This window comes from Lithobates pipiens, unplaced genomic scaffold (assembly GCF_037356315.1).
Source record: "Lithobates pipiens isolate NorthernLeopardFrog02 unplaced genomic scaffold, aLitPip1_a1.2 Scaffold_13, whole genome shotgun sequence".
NCBI classification, from domain to species: domain Eukaryota; kingdom Metazoa; phylum Chordata; class Amphibia; order Anura; family Ranidae; genus Lithobates; species Lithobates pipiens.
Genome location: NW_027507718.1, coordinates 436,845,697 through 436,866,509, shown reverse-complemented (window position 1 = coordinate 436,866,509; position 20,813 = coordinate 436,845,697). Strand labels below are relative to the sequence as shown.

The 20,813-nt window shown below is 43.2% G+C and overlaps 1 protein-coding gene across 1 annotated transcript in view; it reads left to right on the top strand.

Moving 5' to 3' along the window:
* Positions 1–20,813, top strand: part of TBC1D19 (TBC1 domain family member 19) — a 259,514-nt gene that overhangs the window by 15,407 nt on the left and 223,294 nt on the right. The window contains exon 2 of the mRNA XM_077477677.1: positions 17,439–17,511. Within this exon, the coding sequence (XP_077333803.1) occupies positions 17,439–17,511 (73 nt within the window). The remainder of the gene's footprint in view (positions 1–17,438; positions 17,512–20,813) is intronic.

Sequence of the window (20,813 nt, the reverse complement as noted above, 5' to 3'; positions counted from 1 at the left end):
CTGATTCCCTCACCTCGAATGGCGGCGGCAGCAGCCGAGGTCCGAGCGGTCGATCGGCCTCGGCTGCCGGCATCGCTGGAACCTGGGACAGGTGAGTGTCCATTTATTAAAAGTCAGCAGCTGTAGTATTTATAGCTGCTGGCTTTTAATATTTTTTTTTTTTGGGCGGAATCCCTCTTTAAGCCATGTATTTAACACCCTCCCCAAGCTGCAAAAGGCAGCCATACGACTGTATACACCTTTTTGTATTTTAAAACTTTCATATTTATACAATTTTCACTTGTCTTCATCTTGGAATGACTTTTTTTTTCTCCATATTTAATGTTTTTGTTGTGAATACGAACACAAAATAATCATTACAAACACATCATTACAAACACACAAAAGTACTCATCTAGGCAAAGGCATGTTAAAATTCATGGGTGTGAATGGAACCTTAACCACTACAATACAGGGCACTTTCGCCCCCTTCCTTCCCAGCCCAATTTTCAGCTTTCATCGCTCTCGCACTTTCAATGACAATTGCGCGGTCATGCTACACTGTACCCAAATGAAATTTTTATCATTTTGTTCGCACAAATAGAGCTTTATTTTGGTGGTATTTATTCAGGACTCCGTTTTTTATTTTTTGCGATATAAGTGCAGAAAAAGCGGAAATTTGGAAAAAAAACTATATTTTCTTTTTTCTATTTTAAAAGAAATGCAATCAAATCAAATTTTGGCATAAATTTAAGCCAAAATGTATTCTGCTACATGTTTTTGGTAAAAAAAAATTCAGTTAAGTTTATAATAATTGGTTTGTGTGATCACGGACATATGTACGCAAATGATCACGTACATATGTGTGCAGATAATCATTGGAACATGTGATTTTAGTGGGACATATGTGGGGGACATGTGTTTTTTTACTTGGGGACATGTCTTTTTATTATTTGGGGACATATGTGGTGACATGTGTATTGTGGTGACATGTGTGTTTACACTGTGTGGTGATTTGTGTTTACACTAGACTGGTGATCAGTTAGTAAAAAGCTGTAAAAACAGCTCATACTCACTGATCACCAGCCGGCTGCAGCGATCTGCTCTCCTCTCCTCAGCGATGACTTCTGTGTGAGGAGAGGAGGAGCCGATTGCCTAGCAACCGGCTGTTTGTTTACATCACATGACGGCCATGATTGGACACGGCCGTCATGTGATCAGGAGGGCCAATCACAGAGCCCTCCTGCCGATCCGAGATGCGCCGTGTCCAGGTGACACGAGCACATCGGGATCGCGCCGCTGCGCGGGATCCCCCTCCTTCTGAAGGACGTTCCTGAACGTCCTATCAGAAGTAGACGGCTCCCACCCGGCCGTATATGTGCATTGGCCGGGTGGGAAGTGGTTAAAGTGCAGAAGCTGATGTAGCCCCTCCTCTGATGTAGCTCCCCCCCCTCTGATGTAGCTCCCGTAGCGCCCCCCCCTCTGATGTAGTGCCCCCCTCTGATGTAGTTGGCAGTAATTGCTCTGCAGGCCAATCCACATTATAGCTCATTGTATGTTCTTGTTCTGTTACTGCAGTAAGGCGTAATTGCACCAGTGAAATTGGTACTTTTTGTCAACAATATGTTCTAAATAATGGATAAGTGTTAAACATTGACCATCTCAACCTGGCTAGAATGTCTCAGTTATTTCCAGCGGAATGTTTTGAAAGTCTAATAGTCCTCCCATATAGGGGTCGGCAGTCTGTTCCTATGTACAGAGACACAGACAAACTGGACGATGATGAACCCACATGTCTGTATAAATAACACATTTTTCTCAGTCTCCACTTATCTGTGCAAATAGGTATTTGTAGATGCTGGAATATTTATGCCACAAAAGGACAGGACTGAAGTAGGGGTCTCCTTGTTCCAGCAGTTCTTATCTTATTTCCGTCACAATATTTGGAAATAGTGGAGTATGCGTTACATTATACAGGGAGATACCACAAGATTGTTTTTCCCAGATGAACACATATATTTAGGGTCGGTGATAACCACCCAGATGTTGCAGTTTCTGATCAAATGCCAGTTTTAGCTGTTAACAGCAGGCAACGGTTTACAACGACTTCTAGGAGCATTGCAGCTCAGCTAATGTGTCTTAAAGCGGAGGTTCACACGAAAATTGAACCTCCGCTTTTTGGAACCCTCCCCCCCCCGTGTCACATTTGGCACCTTTCAGGGGGGAGGGGGGTGCAGATACCTGCCTGACAGGTATTTGCACCCACTTCTGGGCATAGACTCCTGAGTCTACGCCTCTCTCTCTCTCTCAATCGCGCTCTCTCTCTCTCTCAATCGCGCGTTCTCTCTCTCTCTCTCTCTCTCAATCGCGCGCTCTCAATCGCGCTCTCTCTCTCAATCGCGCGCTCAATCTCTCTCTCCAAAAAAATAAATAAAAAATAATAATTACGTCGTGAGAATCGTAATCTTTTTATTCTAAAATTCTAAAAAAAATTGTGATTTCTGATTTAAGCCAGACTTGTGCAGCTCTAGTGCCATGTACAAACAATATGTCCAAATGACTACCTAAAAGTCCATCATCCAATGTTAAGTTAATATCGCTCTCTCTCTCAATCGCGCTCTCGCGCTCTCTCTCTCTCTCTCTCTCAATCGCGCTCTCTCTCTCTCTCTCTCAATCGCGCTCTCTCTCTCTCTCTCTCAATCGCGCTCTCTCTCTCTCTCTCAATCGCGCTCTCTCTCTCTCAATCGCGCTCTCTCTCTCTCTCTCAATCGCGCTCTCTCTCTCTCAATCGCGCTCTCTCTCTCTCAATCGCGCTCTCTCTCTCTCAATCGCGCTCTCTCTCTCTCAATCGCGCGCTCTCTCTCTCAATCGCGCGCTCTCTCTCAATCGCGCGCTCTCTCTCTCTCAATAGCGCTCTCTCTCTCTCTCAATAGCGCTCTCTCTCTCTCTCAATAGCGCTCTCTCTCTCTCAATAGCGCTCTCTCTCTCTCTCAATAGCGCGCTCTCTCTCTCTCTCAATAGCGCGCTCTCTCTCTCTCTCAATCGCGCTCTCTCTCTCTCTCAATCGCGCTCTCTCTCTCTCTCAATCGCGCTCTCTCTCTCTCTCTCTCTCTCTCAATAGCGCGCTCTCTCTCTCTCAATCGCGCTCTCTCTCTCTCTCTCTCTCTCTCTCAATCGCGCTCTCACAGAAGAAGTCATTCTGGCATATAAACGTGGCTGGGGTGGCAGGGCTAATCTAAAATGTAAATAAGCAAAAAAATAATGTATTGTTGCTTTTGACGTTGCAGGAAGGGGTGCATCAAATGGATGATTTGCTTTGATGAGTGTGTGGTGTGTGTTGTTTTTTATTTTTTCTTAATAAGAAAAAAATGTTTCATTAGTATAGAAAATAGTACTTATACTGGTTGCTGTGAATCTATTTCATTTGGTTTCATTTTGGTTACGTTTACTTAATGAATGTGTTTTCCCTTTGAATGGATTCCAGGCAGCAAATCAAGCTTTTTGTTTCCGTCCCCTTGCATGTATAAAACCATCCTAAAAATAACTATTAATGATCGCCCTCCTCACAATATCTCAGTTATTTGTACTAATCGGTAACAGCATAGTTAGCCAGTTTCCATTTCATTACACTGTTTATTTAATGATTCAGCATCTCCTGGGCCTTTTGCTGAAACTAATGTGTAGTTTGTGGCCGTGGAGGGCCTATGAGCTGTCAAAACACATTTCAGGACACTACTTGTCAAGTATCGAGAGCCAGATTTATTTAGTCTTCTTGTTAATTAGGCCCCTTTCACATGAGTGATCTAATCGGACCTTGAGGTAGGCGGGTGTAAGTGGAGACAAGTCTGTTCACAGGGATGTATGGACCAACCGATCCGGTCCACCTCAAAAACAGGAGGAGTTATGCCCCACTGTGGGTGTCAGTGGAAAGAATAGTACCTCATTTTTGTGCTTTGTATTAGTGGGAGGAATATTGCCCCAAAGACCAGATAAAGGCAAGCAAAGGGCCCATCTTTTCCGTAGGCTGCAGTTTGGAGACCAGTGGTCTAGGGGAAAAGGAACCCGCAGAAATACCTTAATCCTCTCTTCCATAGGCTTCCTCCTAGCTGCAGAAACTATTGCCCTCATCACTCCACCGATCGCAGGCTTTCCAACATCATTGCTCACACTGCAGGACCAACAGTCCTGCAATGCATGCATGGATAGTGAGGGCCTTCTGCTTAGAAGCAAAGAAAAGGGTACTATAATGTTTTTGGGTGTTTAGTGCGATGTAGAGCTTACCAGTGAGCAAAGTCCATGCCAGATATGCTCTCTAAGGACTTGTTGGTCCACGTTTTATTAAAGGGAAAGAATAAAGTCCATCAAAACAATTTGCCAACGCAGGGGTTTCTACCATCTAACGCAAAAACCGGTTCAGCCTGCTTGCTCTCTGTATTAGCACCACTGCTCAGGCCTTGACTTGGTTCTCCTGTCCATATAAGAGTGTCCATGTTTTACGTGCAAACATTGTACCTCAGACAGCTCTTTTCCCCAGCTTCCCGCTGCTGCTCCGCTGAAACTAGCACTGTGCAGACATGCACACTCATGGCTACTCCCTTGTTCCCGCATAGAGTCCACAGGAGGGTGAAGCCCAGAACCTTTGTCCTGTCTCTCCAAAAAGCCCAGCACACGCCTGCATAATCAGTTGTCCAGCCCTAGGACTGGAGATTTCATCCCACCCGGATCACTATAAAATCTTCAGGTCCCAAACCGGATTCTACCAACCATGGATTAAACTGAAATAAACAGTTTTCTCCAAATTACACAATCATCCTGGAGCCCCCCCCCCCCCCCCCCCAACCAGCATTGTTGAGAATCCTGGACGACATACCCCATGACAGGGAACTGTACTGTCAGGCCGCGTACACACGCGCGGACTGTTCGCCCAACTTTGTCCGTCCAACAGTTTCAGCAAACAGTCCGCTCAAAATTAGCATGGACGGACATGCCCACACACGACGAACGAACAGTTTGCTGAAACCGTGCGCGATGACGTGAACAGCACGTACGACGGGACGAAAAATACGACGTCCTATACACTGCATTATAGCTTTCGGCGTGAAAATCCTTTCTGAGCATGCGCGCAACTTTGTTTGACGAACAAGCCTACACACGAGCGGGCTGTTCGCTGAAACAAGGTTTCAGCGGACAGTTTTTCGGAATTTCCGAAAAACCTTGTCCGTCCAACTGTCCGCTGAAACTGTCCGCTGAAAGCCCACACACGAGCGGACTGTCCGCCCAAACACTGTTCAGCGGACAAAGTTGGGCGAACAGTCCGCCCGTGTGTACGCGGCCTCATAGTACATATGACTACTTATTCTACTACTCCTAGACACTAAACAAACATTTAACCCTTGCATTTTTTTGGGGGGGGGCTCTCTGCAAAAGTAACTTTTTAGCCATCTCGGAATCCAGCTTAAAAAAAGTATGTATTTTTAAAATGAGATGTACAGTAGTAACCTGTAATCTTTTTACAAAGGCCAACCGCCGCACGCCAATGTACGTCCCTACTTTGAGGACAGGTATCGTTGTTATGGCAGCAGCTAGCTCCCGCTGCTATCCGGTGCCCTCCGCCGCCAGAGCCATCAGCAGTGGTGGAGGCGATCGTGTCTGTCTCCTTGCTAAGTATGGAGGTGAGTGAGGGGAAGATGGCCCCCACCTGTCTACATACCATGCGTTTTAAAGGCACACTTGTTTTTATTTTATTTTTCAAAATGACATTATTATTTTTTTATTTTATTTTATTTATTTTTTTTGCATTTAAGTCCAAATATGAGATCTGTGGTCTTTTTGACTCCAGATCTCATATTTAAGAGGTCCTGGCATTTTTCTATTACAAGGGATGTTTACATTCCTTGTAATAGGAATAAAAGTGACACAATTTTTTCTTTTAAACAGTGTAAAAATAAAAGGTAAAATAAATAGGAAAAACATTATTATTTTTTTTTTTTAAATGCTCCCCGTCCCACCGAGCTCGCGTGCAGAACGCATACGTGAGTAGCACCCACATATGAAACCGGTGTTCAAACCACACATGTGAGGTATCGCCATGATCGGTAGAGTGAGAGCAAAAATTCTAGCCCTAGACCTCCTCTGTAAGGCAAAACATGGAACTGGTAGAATTTTCTTAAATGTCGCCTATGGAGATTTTTGAGGGTAAAAGTTTGTCGCCATTCAACGAGCGGGCGCAATTTTTAAGCGTGACATGGGTGTCAATTTACTCGACGTAACATTATCTTTCACAATATAAAAAAAAAAATTGGGACAACTATCGTCTTATTTTCTTAATATAAAAAAGTGTATTAAAAAAAAAAAGTGTGCTTTTAAGACCGCTGCGCAAATACGGTGTGACAAAAAGTATTGCAACAACCGCCATTTTATTCTCTAGGATGTTAGAAAAAGAAATTGTATGTTTGAGGGTTCTAAGTAATTTTCTAGCAAAAATAAACACCATATCTAAAAAAAGAGGACCGGTCTTAAAGTGATTAAAACATAAACGTGTATAAAATGTAATACTTACCTAATACATTTGTCCTTTTACCATATCAGCATTTTAAGAAGAAGCTGTAAAGGCAGCTTCACACGTAGTGCGGTCCAGCTACGCTTTCTTGCAAAGTGCAGCTAACATGTAGTTTTTGTGTGGGCTAGCTGCGCTTTGCCATAGACTTTTAATGATGTCCCAAGGTTTTAGTGCGGTTTCAGAAAGTGCACCAAAGAGGCAGCATGGATAAGCTCTCGTGTGCTTTTTGAAACCGCATCAGGGCCTCATAGAAGTCTTTGGGAAAGCACTGCTAACCCACACGAAAACTGATTTAGCAAAAGCGCAGTGGGGCAGTGTGAAGCCGCCATAATTGCTGGTTTATTTAGCGTATAGATTTGATATTGTAATAGCTTCTTTAGCTTCCATTCTTATTACCATAATTTTCTTCTACTAGAATACTATTTCATTTAAAGCCTGCAGTAAAACACTTAAGCCGCATACACACGTAGCCGTCTGTCCGACGTACTTAGTCTGGCGGACTTCCCGCGAGACTGTCCGTCGGACTTTCCGAACGGGCTACTTGCCCACACACGGCACTTTTTCAGCGGACTAATACGGCGTACTAAGTCCGCCTTACTATCCGCCCTACTTTTGAAATGAACGGACTCTCCCACACACGCGGAGGAAAGTCCGCTCATTTCGAGCGGGTCTCCAGGTAGGCGGGGCCCGCGAAGGATACGTCGCTGGCCCGCCACTTGGTATGGACTTAAAGGGGAACCACAACGCCGAAAAAAATCGGTGTGGGGGTCCCCCCAGGTCCACATCAGACCCTTGTCCGAGCACACTACCCGGCCGGCCAGGAAAGGGGGGGCGAGCGAGCGCCCCCCCCCCCCTCCTGAGCCGTACCAGACCGCGTGCCCTCAACATGGGGGGTGCTTTGGGGTGGGGGGGCCGCGCGGCCCCCCCTTCCCCAAAGCACCCCCCATGTTGAGGGCACCCTTGTCCCTATATAAGTCGCCGCGTGCCCGGTCCCCGTCATTGTGAGCGGAGGACTCGGTGAGGCAACATCTGAAGAAGAAGAAGAAAAGGACGGAAGGCGGCGGCAGAAGACCGGGCCACCGCCTGTAAAAGAGCTAGAAGAAGGCGCGGTGGCCCGGCAGAAGAACCGAAGAGGGGGGAGGAGTCCGGCGAGAAGACCCCCGAAGACGGAAGACACCCGGAGCTGTGCAATAAACTATTTTAACCCTTGTGTGTTGTGTTTTTTTTGTACTTTATTTTACAGGTGAATGGGTAGGGGTACATTGTACCCCATACTCATTCACATAGGGTGGGGGGGCCAGTATCCGGGGGCCCCCTTATTAAAGGGTGCTCCCGGATTCCGATAAGCCCCCCACCTGCAGACCCCGACAACCAACGGCCAGGGTTGTCGGGAAGAGGCCCTTGTCCTCATCAACATGGGGACAAGGTGCTTTGGGGTGGGGGGGCCCCCCTTCCCCAAGGCACCCCCCATGTTGAGGGCACGCGGCCTGGTACGGCTCAGGAGGGGGGGGGGGCGCTCGCTCGCCCCCCCTTTCCTGGCCGGCCGGGTAGCGTGCTCGGACAAGGGTCTGATGTGGACCTGGGGGGACCCCCACACCTTTTTTTTTCGGCGTTGTGGTTCCCCTTTAAGTCCATACCAAGCGGCGGGGCCAGCGACGTATCCTTCGCGGGCCCCGCCTATCTGGAGACCCGCTCGAAATGAGCGGACTTTTCTCCGGGCGGGAAAAGTCCGCTCATTTCAAAAGTACGGCGGACTGGCATACACACGGCCGGATTGTCCGCCGAAATGCGAGTCCGGCGGTAAGATTGGAGTGTAAAACTACTTTCTAAGTCCGCCGTACTTTCGGGTCAAAAAAGTATGCCGGAGGCTACACACGGGGGGATTGTCCGGCGGACTTGAGTTTGCCGGACTTTTCCACCCGCTTGTTTGATCGTGTGTACGCGGCATTACCCTCTGTTTGCTTGATTTTATTTGATTAGATCTCTCCTCAAACACTCAACTAGACAGATAATTATGACTATTCTTTTAAAAATAATTTGAATTTGGAATCGGTTTTACCTTTACTTCAACACAACTTCTTAAAGGCCCACTGTGTTTTTAGATACTTTTCATAAACTGGTTTACATTCTAGGGTTTTATGCCATCCATAGATGCATACATTTGTAAGAAATTTGAGACAGCACATGAATGGCACAAAAGACGTGATCCGATTTTTCTTTAAATTATACCAATAAACAACAATTTTGCAGAGCATTGTACATTGCTACTAATCAGATGTTTCAAATAATCAGGAATTGGAAAAAAATATGTGAATCTCAATTCTAGTGACCTAAAGGAAAAATGTAATTGGAAGCAGGTATTTTAAGCAAATGATTCTGGTGTTCCAATCATCTCAGGTATGGGCTTGACTTGAATAGCTGAAAATAAGAAAAAAGCAGATAGTTTACAAATGGAAGAATTTCAGAACCATTGCTGTTTTCCTTAGGGGCAGAGGTCCTACAAAGATCAGAATAATGGCATTTATACAGTACAGTCTTCCATAGCTCCCAACTGTCCCTGATTTGGAACACAGTCCCTCTGTCCCTAATTCCTCCTCATGTGGCCCTCCATTTTAGTCTGATCTATATAGTTGTATATAAAATGCACTTTTTTATGTTTCAAAAAGTGTTACCCAGTGTTAAACCTTTCATCCAATTTCTAAATTGTTGCATTTGTAAATTTCAGAAGCCAGTATAAAGCAATAGTAATGGTTAAAAAAACAAAAAAAAAGCACTTGTAGGTTTAACTGATTATTTTGTTGGTTGGTAATTCTCCTTTTTAAGGGGAGGTGTATGCCCTCTACCTACATACATTTACTAATAGGTGTCCCTCGTTCCCATCTCAAAAATTTGGGAGGTATGGTGTTCTAGAGGTTCCCAAAAGAACCGTGTGGGTGACAGCCTATTGCTATGCAGGCAACTCCTGCACTTGATAACATACAGTATGTTTTCATAATGGATCATAATTACATTTTTAGGTTGGCACAGAAAAAAACTATGAAAAAAAAATGTTTGTGAAAGATCATCTGAATGCTTTACAAAATGACTATATCTAAACTGTGAAGCATGGTGAAGGAGGTATAATGGTTTTGTTCTGCTTTAATGTCTGAACTGCTTAGTCATTATGGAATAAATTCTAAACATTATCGGGTGTTTCTACTGAATTATATATATGGCGTCTGACTGTAATCGGAAAACTCATAAGAAGTTAAATCATGCAACGTATTTGTCCAAAACAGAAAAGGATTAAATCAACAATAGTTTGATAAAGATAGGCCCAATAATATGGCCTGACCACGTAGATCAGGAACCCAAAATATACTAACTAAAAACTTTTTGGAATATGTGAACTTGATGAGTTTTTTAAATATTGAATGGATCCACATACCCTCTAATTGGCACACGGGTGATATTGCTAGAAAATTATGCTTTGGTAATTTCTCTGTATAGGAGATTAATTATTTTTCCAATAACTTTGATCTGTAAACTATTTGTTTAAAAAGACTCTTCATTTATGATTATGATTTAGAGAAATCTGATTATACTTTAGGAACCATTTATGAAAAAATCCAGTAAATTTTTAAGGCCTTCTTCACACATGCGTTTACCTGCGTATACCATATCAACAGATTCTTGCAGCTGGAATGACAGGTGCATGCGAATAGCAATCTGATGCATCCAGGATCAGACAGCCATAACCATAGGTAACCCTGTGGTGTGCGACTACACGTGAACAGTAATGACCGCTGTCAGCCTGTCATTCCTTTATATATAGGCAGAGCATCCACTGTTATTCCCATGCACCCGTCATTCCAGCTACAAGAATTCATTGATTCTTGTAGCTGGAATCCAGTGTATGCAGATAAACACCCATGTGAAGGAGGCCTATGAGTTTACAAATGTAGAACCTGTATGTGGCAGTAGAGTATCAGAAAAGATAGTCCCTGGAATTCATGAAGACTGGCGAAGGCAGATTTTGTGAAAGTGTCTCTAATGCATTCTAAAAGTGCTGCAAATTGCATGAAATTGATGTACCTGTCTAGAACTTGTACTTTTAGAATGCATCTGAAACACTTGCAAAATCTGTCTGAAACCGTTTTCTCTCTGTAGTGTAGGCCAAAAGAGAGTTGGTCTTAATTAGCTTCACCTTTTACATTTGGCACATTGAATGTGATGTAAAAGTGGCACATTTTAGAACTATCTGAATTTGGTGCAGGAGTCGCTCAGAACTAAGTGTTGCAAATGCTTCATGAGTTTTGGCACCATACATTACCAGGAGGGGTTAACGCCAGAAAAGTGGCGCAGCAGCTTTTTTTTTTTTCTTTTTTGGGGGGTTTATTTCTCTCCAATATGTAACCAGTTATTGCTGTTGGACATGGTCCATGCTTGTTTTTTAACCAGCAGATGGAGCTTTAATCTCCTTTTTCACATGTTTTTCAGAGGTTGTTTAACAGTCTGTTGCAGAATGATCAATAAATCAAATAAACAATGTGTCACTAAACCCACATCCTAAAAACACTATCAATAAATGCTGTATTACATGCTAGTTCTACTCACTATGAGATGCGTTTTCTATATTCCAGCGTTAATTTCATTGACATAAAATATTTTAGTCCACTAAATTTTAATACTATTTTAGTAAACTAAAATACAAATGGATTGAGATGACTAAAATACGACTAAAACTAATGTCATTTTACTCAAAAGACTAAAACAAAATTGAAATTTGACATCAAAACCCAGCACTATCACATAAGAATATGTAGGAGGATCTACTAAGCTGCTAAAAAAAAGAAAAAGTATTTTCTTATTAATATTTATTGTTGGTAATATACTCAGGCAATACAGTATCTCACGAAAGTGAGTACACCCCTCACATTTTTGGAAATATTTTTATTATATCTTTTCATGTGACAACACTGAAGAAATGACACTTTGCTACAATGTAAAGTAGTGAGCGTGCAGCTTGTATAACCATACCAGTTTTTTTGCAGAATGTTCATTTTAACATCAAATTTCGATTTCGTTTTAGATCTAGTCTTTTGACCAAAATGCCATTTTAGTTTTAATCATATTTTAGTCATCTGAATTGTTTTAGATGTAGTCGATCAAAATCTCCAGCCTATTTTAGTTGACTGAAATCTAATGGGTTTAGTTCAATTTGAATGCATTATTTAAGCATTTCTTTAGAATTGCCAAACTCATTATATACACTAGATAAGTAAAAATCTAATAAGGTTATTATTTCTGGTATTAAGGTTTGATCATGGACTTACAGAAACAGATTTAGCCCTTATGATATACAACGTCTTTATAAATAAAACCAACTTTCATAAATATAGGAACGTTTTGCAAATATATTGCTTTTATACAAGCAGAAGTATAACTACAAAATGCATAAAAATGGGTATTGGTTGTAATGCCATTACACATACAGTATCTCACAAAAGTAAGTACACCCCTCACATTTTTGTAAATATTTTATTATATCTTTTCATTTGACAACACTGAAGAAATGACACTTTGCTACAATGTAAAGTAGTGAGTGTACAGCTTGTATAGCTGTAAATTTGCTGACCCCTCAAAATAACTCAACACACAGCCATTAATGTCTGAACAACAAACAACAAAAGTGAGTACACCCCTAAGTGGAAATGTCCTATTTGAGTCCCAAGTGTCAATATTTTGTGTGGCCATCATTATTTTCCAGCACTGCCTTTAACCTCTTTGGCATGAAGTTCACCAGAGCTTCACAGGTTGCCACTGGAGTCCTCTTACACTCCTCCATAGCAATATAATGGAGCTGGTGGATGTTAGAGACCTTGCGCTCCTCCACTTTCCTTTAAGGATGCCCCACAGATGCTCAAAGGGGTTTAGGTCTGGAGACATGCTTGGCTAGTCCATCACCTTTACCCTCAGCTTATTTATCAAGGCAGTGGTTGTCTTGGAGGTGTGTTTGGGGTCATTATATTGGAATACTGCCTTGTGGCCCAGTCTCCAAAGGGAGGGGCTCTGCTTCAGTATGTCACAGTACATGTAGGCATTCATGGCTCCCTCAATGAACTGTAGATCCCCAGTGCTGGCAGCACTCATGTAGCCCCAAACCATGACACTCCCACTACCAGGCTTGACTGTAGGCAGACGGTAGTCTTTGTACTCCTCACCTGGTTGCCGCCACACATGCTTGACACCATCTGAACCAAATAAGTTTATCTTGTTCTTATCAGACCCCAGAAAATGGTTCCAGTAATCCATGTCCTTAGTCTGCTTGTCTTTATCAAACTGCGGGCTTTCTTGTGCACCCTCTTTAGAAGAGACTTCCTTCTGGGATGACTGCCATACAGACCAATTTGATGCAGTGTGCGGCATATGATCTGAGCATTGACAGGCTGACCCCCCACCACCCCTTCAACCTCTGCAGCAATGCTAGCAGCACTCATACATCTATTTCCAAAAGACAACCTCTGCATATGATGCTGAGCACGTGCACTAAACTTCTTTGGTCGACCATGGCGAGGCCTGTTCTGAGTGGAATCTGTCCTGTTAAACTTGGCAATCTTCTTATAGCATATGACATCTTTATGTAGAGCAACAATTCTTTTTTTAAGATCCTCAGAGTTCTTTGCCATGAGGTGCCATGTGGAACTTCCAGTGACCAGTATGAGAGAGTGAGAGCGATTACACCAAATTTAACACACCTGCTCCCCATTCACACCTGAGATCTTGTAACACTAACAAGTCACATGACACCAGGGAGGGAAAATGGCTAATTGGACCCAATTTTGACATTTTCACTTAGGGGTGTACTCGCTTTTGTTGCCAGCCGTTTAGACATTAATGGCTGTGTGTTGAGTTATTTTGAGGGGGACAGCAAATTTACACTGTTATAAAAGCTGTACACTCACTACTTTACATTGTAGCAAAGTGTAATTTCTTCAGTGTTGTCACATGAAAAGATATAATAAAATATTTACAAAAATGTGAGGGGTGTACTCACTTTTGTGAGATACTGTATATGTAATGGCATTACAACCAATACCCATTTTTATGCAATTTGGAGTTGTACTTCTGCTTGTATAAAATAAATATATTGGCAAAACTTTCATATATTTATGAAAGTTGGTTTTATTTATAAAGACGTTGTATATCCCAAGGGCTAAATCTGTGTCTATAAGTGCATGATCAAACCTTAATACCAGAAATAATAACATCTTATTAGATTTTTACTTATCTAATAATAATTTCAAATAATGCATTGAAATGTAACTAAACCCATTAGATTTTAGTCAACTAAAATGTACTGGAGATATTGATTGACTAAAACTAAAACAATTCAGATGACTAAAATATGACTAAAACTAAAATGGCGTTTTAGTCAAAAGACTAGATCTAAAACGAAATCAAAATTTGGTGTCAAAATGAACACTGATGTATTCTGCAAAAAAACTGGTTGATCTTGCTGCTCTCTATCTCCACCTTCTGTTCATGTCCCAAATTCAGCTAGGGATTCTGCAGCTGTGGTGGCAACTCTGCATATGCTCAGTTTTCAGTGAGGTTTCTATGCTGGGCATTTCCTCCCTATCACATCTGAGCAGCCCATGTGACTATAGAGTCACACATGTGGGTGTATACACAGTGGTAAATGACAGCCCACTCCCTCCCTCCTCTCCCATGCTCACTAACAAGCAAAACACAATGGAGTGGTATATTACATGTAGATTGAGTTATTGTAAGATGCAGGCTGGAGGGGCATGACCCAGCCTGTGACTGGCAAAAATCTGCCCACACCATGTTATTGCCAAAAAATAATAAATATTTAATTTCAAATATTTATTAGTATGACAATTTAAAACAGTTTATTGATATTATTTATATATTTTTACTCTGTATTTCATAGGCTTTTTGTTTTATTTTGAACATGTGACCGGCAGCAAAGGACTAGAAGCTCCTCCTGCTTATGTTTCCCTGCAGACAGGCTGGGAGAGATCTGGGTCATGTGACTGCTGTATAATGATTTAAAAAAAAGGTACATATATGGGTTTTTAAAAATTAAAATAATTAGAGTTCCATCGTCCACATACAGAAGTAGAAAGGACAGTGTAAATTAAACAGTGTGTGTGTGTGTGTGTGTGTGTGTGTAGTATCACTTTTTTAAAGACCGAGGTGCTTTTTCAGACAGGTGTTTACAAGTTAGAAACAAGTTTTTTTGCTAGAAATTTACTTAGAACCCCCAAACATTATAATTTTTTTTCTAACACCCTAGAGAAAAAAATTGCGGTCATAGCAATACTTTTTTTCACACCATATTTGCGCAGCAGTCTTACAAGCGCACTTTTTTGGAAAAAATTCACTTTTTTGAATAAAAAAATAAGACAACAGTAAAGTTAGCCGAATTTGTTTTTATATTGATAGTTAATGTTAAGTAAATTGATACCCAACATGTCACGCTTCGAAATTGGGCACGCTTGTGGAATGGCGTCAAACTTTTACCCTTAAAAATCTCCATAGGCGACGTTTAAAAAATTCTACAGGTTACATAGGAGGTCTAGGGCTAGAATTATGCTCTCAGTCTAACAATTGGGGAGATACCTCACATGTGTGGTTTGACCACCGTTTTCATATGCGGGCGCTACTTGCATAAGCGTTCGCTTCTGCGTGCAAGCTTGTCGGGACTGGGCACTTTAAAAATAAAATAAAATAATCTTATTTTATTTTACTTGATTTTATTTATTTTTGCACTGTTTGTAATGCCCCGTACACACGAGAGGGATTAAGTCTGACAGACCTCCAAAGGAGTTCCGCCGGAGTTCCGCCGGAGTTCCGACGGAGTTCTGGCGGACTTTTCGACCGAACGGACTTGACCACACACCATCACACCAAACTCCGACGGAGTCGAACGTGATGACGTACGACTGGATTCGACGTAGGAAGTTCCTAGACAGTAGCCAATAGCTGCCCTAGCGTCGGTTTTAGTCCGTCGGAGTAGCACACACACGAGCGGATTTTTCAAAGGGGACCGGGTCCGGCGGAGTTCCGTCGGGAAAATTTAAAGCATGCTTCATTTCTAAAGTCCGTCAGACTTTAGCTTCGCTAAAGTCCGTTGCAGCCCACACACGATCGGATAGTCCGCCGGACTCAGTCCGTCGGAGTTTGGATGTCGAAAAGTCCGCTCGTGTGTACGGGGCATAATAGAAAAAGGCATGACAGGTCCTTTTTAAATATGAGATCCGGGGTAAAAAAATCCTCAGATCTCCTGTTTGGACTTAAATACAATAAAAAAAAGTCATTTGAAAAAATGAAGACAAAAAATGTCCCTTTAAGACGTATGGGTGGAAGTGACCTTTTGACATTGCTTCGGCTCTGCTATGGTATGGAGACTGGTGGTTGCCATCTTGCCACAGACAGGTCCCGATTGCCTACGCCACTGCCGACGGCTCCAGTAAGTGGCGGAGGGTGCGGGAGAGCGGCAGGGGGCCCTCTCCCACCGCCGATAACGGTTGATCTTGTGGCGAATCTGCCACAGAGACCACCATTATCATAAACAGGACCGCCCACTGAAAAGATGGATACCTAAGTTGTGGCAGCAGCTGCTGCCGTTACCTAGATATCTATCTTGTGCCGACATATATGTACAGGAGCCAGTTGGCAAGTGGTTAAGATTCATTTTACTGATAGTACTGAATGATTCAGCAATAGACTCGCTCACTATTATCAGACAGCTCAGTCTGACGTTTCAGTCACAAAACCAGTAAAGAGGCAGCTTGGTATTGTTGTGCTGTCTATTTAGTGCTTTGAAAATACATTGGCACCTATTAAAGATTTATTTGGAGAACCAAGCCTGCATAATGTGGGGCACTGGCTTGGAAGGATTATAGCGCATGCACTTGTCACCTGGGCTTCTCATCTACACTTGGTGAGGAACTCCAGGATTTGTGTCTGTTTTCTCAGATCCTAATAAGTTCTGGTCTAAGTTTTTGAGCCTGGAGGCTTTGTAGAGCTTTGGGTTGAATAAAGCCTTCACTCATAGATCCACGAACCTACCTGTTGGACAGACCACATTTGTTTTATTGTATAGACTTACTGTACGGAGACCCTCGTCACAGAACTGTTTGTATACTGCCTTGCTAAATAAAAGTCCATTACAATCCTACCTGGACTGTTCCTGGGTGTCCCTGTCTCATGCTTTATCGCTGCCACTACCAGTTCAGCCTGTCCCTATTACAATGCATAAAGAAGCAAACACCTAAAACATCAGGTCAAAGATGTAAAAACATGAAAATTACCCAAAACCATGATAGTTTCACTTTAACAAGTGTTTTAGTTGTTTGGGATAATGTTTTAATAAGGTACAGAAGTACCTTGGATTATGAGCATAATTTGTTCCAGAAGAATGCATGTAATCCAAAGCACTCCTATATCAAAGCGAGTTTCCCCATTGTATTCAATGAAATGAGATTCCAGTTCCAGTGTCACTGCTAGTGTATGCAGTACTGCATGTGGCCAGAGGTGGAGACACTTGGAAACTCTCGGAGATGCTTGGGAATAGAGTGTTTCCTAGTGTCTGAGTGTTTCTGAGCATCAGCGGTGCCCCCGCACCTCTGGCCAAAAGCGGTACTGCACGCCCCAGTGCCTTGAATCCTGCTCTTGCAAAATAACGCTTGCAAATCGCGTCAGGATTTCAAAAAATAAATAAAAAGAGTTCATATTGCCAAACGCTCATAAACCGTATTTACTGTATATATACAAAATAACATTAATAACATTTAAGTATTACCTATGCTCATATTATTCCAAAGCATGGATACCTGTGTTTACACATTTGAAAATGTTTGCTCAGTTTGTCATTACATTTTATTTACAGAGATGTCTGCTCAACCCAGATATTAAACTTGAAACACTGAAGGAAGATATAAGAGGTTTTTTGAAGTCCTCGGGTATGTTATCCTTTAATTTCCCTGTGTATAACATTGAAGACAGAATGTTTGTTGGGTTGTAGATTCAAAGGGAATAACATGCATACATTACTGCCAGGATGAAGCATATTGATTGGAATGAATCATAGATTAGGAAACCAACATTGTTGTTCATCATCAGTCTATTAGTTACCTGGCTTTATTGTGAAATAGTATTGTCCCTGTACTAAAGTTGTTGAATCTCACAACGTTAACAGGTTCAGACAGGGAACTCTGTACTGTACACATTCATCTATTACCTTGTCTGGATATGTTTAACAGTCACACTTGGTCTCAGGTGTGTCTCAAAGGTATGTCTGCACAAAAAAAAAAACGCAAACAGCAATGCATGTAAATTTAAGTATGGTTGGTATCTTTTGAAAACGTAAAAAAAAAAAAAAAAAAAATCGTGCTATTCTATAGGATGCAGTAATCATTTTGCAGCACTTCTACAATTATTCTTTAAAAAGATGGCAAGTACAGAAAAATACCTAATGATCCTGCACCCTGCTCCTAAAGTGGAGTTAAACGCATCAATTTAAGGCTTCATGCACACGAGACACAGATGCAAACGCTGCTGGACACATGTTGAAACCGGCGTTTAGAAACGCGCGTTTTGCCGCGATTTTTACCGCGATTTAGCGACGTTTTACCGCGTTTTACCGCGTTTGCGTCTAGAAGCGTTTAGTTAAGCTAACATCATAGACCCTCCCCAGCTCAAAAATTAACTATTTCAGCAATTTTGTGAGACCAGAGTGAGTAGCAGCAGCTGTGAGAGCTGCAGTGTACTTGTATTTAGCGTGTCACTTGCCACGGCACCTGCCACAAGTTGTGGATTGTCCACTTGCCACGTGACTTGCCACATCACCTGCCACGTCACTTGCCATGTCATCTGCCACAAGTTGTGGATTGTCCAACTGCCACGTCACCTGCCACAAGTTGTGGATTGTCCACTTGCCACGTGACTTGCCACATCACCTGCCACGTCACTTGCCACGTCACCTGCCACAAGTTTTGGATTGTCCACTTGCCACAAGTTGGGGATTGTCCACTTGCCACATCACCTGCCACGTCACCTGTCACAAGTTGTGGATTGTCCACTTGCCACATCACTTGCCACCTGCCATGTCACTTGCTACAAGCTGTGGATTGTCCACTTGCCACGTCACTTGCCACGTCACCTGCCACGTCACTTGCCACAAGTTTTGTATTGTCCACTTGCCACGTCACTTGCCACATCAGCTGCCACGTCACTTGCCACAAGATGTGGATTGTCCACTTGTCACATCACCTGCCACATCACTTGCCACATCACCTGCCACGTCACCTGCCACAAGTTGTGGATTGTCCACTTGCCACGTCACTTGCCACATCACCCGCCACGTCACTTGCCACGAGATGTGGATTGTCCACTTGCCACGTCACTTGCCACGTCACCTGTTACGTCACTTGCCACGTCACCTGCCACAATTTTTGGATTGTCCACTTGCCACGTCACTTGCCACGTCAGCTGCCACGTCACTTGCCACAAGATGTGGATTGTCCACTTGTCACATCACCTGCCACATCACTTGCCACATCACCTGCCACGTCACCTGCCACAAGTTGTGGATTGTCCACTTGCCACGTCACTTGCCACATCACCTGCCACGTCACTTGCCACGAGATGTGGATTGTCCACTTGCCACGTCACTTGCCACGTCACCTGCCACGTCACCTGCCACGTCACCTGCCACAAGTTTTGGATTGTCCACTTGCCACGTCAGCTGCCACGTCACTTGCCACAAGATGTGGATTGTCCACTTGTCACATCACCTGCCACATCACTTGCCACATCACCTGCCACGTCACCTGCCACAAGTTGTGGATTGTCCACTTGCCACGTCACTTGCCACATCACCTGCCACGTCACTTGCCACAAGATGTGGATTGTCCACTTTCCACGTCACCTGCCATGCCACCTGCCATGCCACCTGCCACAAGTTGTGGATTGTCCACTTGCCACGTCACCAGCCACATCACCTGCCACAAGTTGTGGATTGTCCACTTGCCACACCACTTTCCACGTCACCTGCCACGTCACCTGCCACAAGATGTGGATTGTCCACTTGCCACGTCCCCTGCCACGTCACCTGCCACAAGTGGATTATCCACTTGCCACATCACTTGCCACATCACCTGCCACAAGTTGTGGATTGTCCACTTGCCACGTCACCTGACACAAGTTGTGGATTGTCCACTCGCCACGTCACTTGCCACATCCCCTGCCACAAGTGGATTGTCCACTTGCCATGTCACTTGCCACGTCCCCTGCCACAAGTGGATTGTCCACTTGCCACGTCACTTGCCACGTCACCTGCCACAAGTTATGGATTGTCCACTTGCCACGTCACATGCCAGTCACCTGCCACAAGTTGTTGATTTTCCACTTGCCACGTCACCTGCCAGGTCACTTGCCGCAACACCTGCCAGGTCACTTGCCACGTCACCTGCCACAAGTTGTGGATTGTCCACTTGCCACATCACTTGCCACCTGCCATGTCACTTGCCACAAGTTGTGGATTGTCCACTTGCCACGTCACTTGCCACCTGCCATGTCACTTGCCACAAGTTGTGGATTGTTCACTTGCAATTGCAATTGTTTAAAATATTTTTCTAATGGTTTTTCATCATTTGCAATCATTTTTGAGATTTTTAATGTAAAAAAAAAGGTCACCTTTAAAAACGCATATAAACGCAAACGCGGCTAAACGCGGTAGCGGCGTTTTGCCGCGTTTTACCGCGTTTTGCCGCGTTTTGCGTCTGAAACGTGGAAATTTTTGCTTCTGAACGCATTTTTTTGCTTCTGGAAAAACGAGATTAAACGCAACTGCATAAAAACGGAAAAAAACTAGACTGTGTGCATGGACACATAGGATAACATTGAATGAGTTCAGGGGCAGTTGAAAAAACTGTCCAACTGCATCTGAACGCGCGTTTAACTGCGTCTCGTGTGCATGAGGCCTAACTGTTTCCCTAAACTATTACATTCAAGACATGCTGTGGATAACTGTCACAGCTGCTTGTGCTCTTAACCAAACTGTCAAGCAATCAAATGGCTGGTGTAATAACTGATCATATGTGCACTACCATGGCAACCACAGATGAAACAGAGGCTCAAATGACAGCTTCCTTGGTTTAGGAAGGTTTAGTTTCACTTTGAGGGGTAATGCACACTGTACATTATAAAAACATCACTAGCATTAGCTGTAAAATGAGTTTTCCAGTAGCATTTTTAGCTTTTT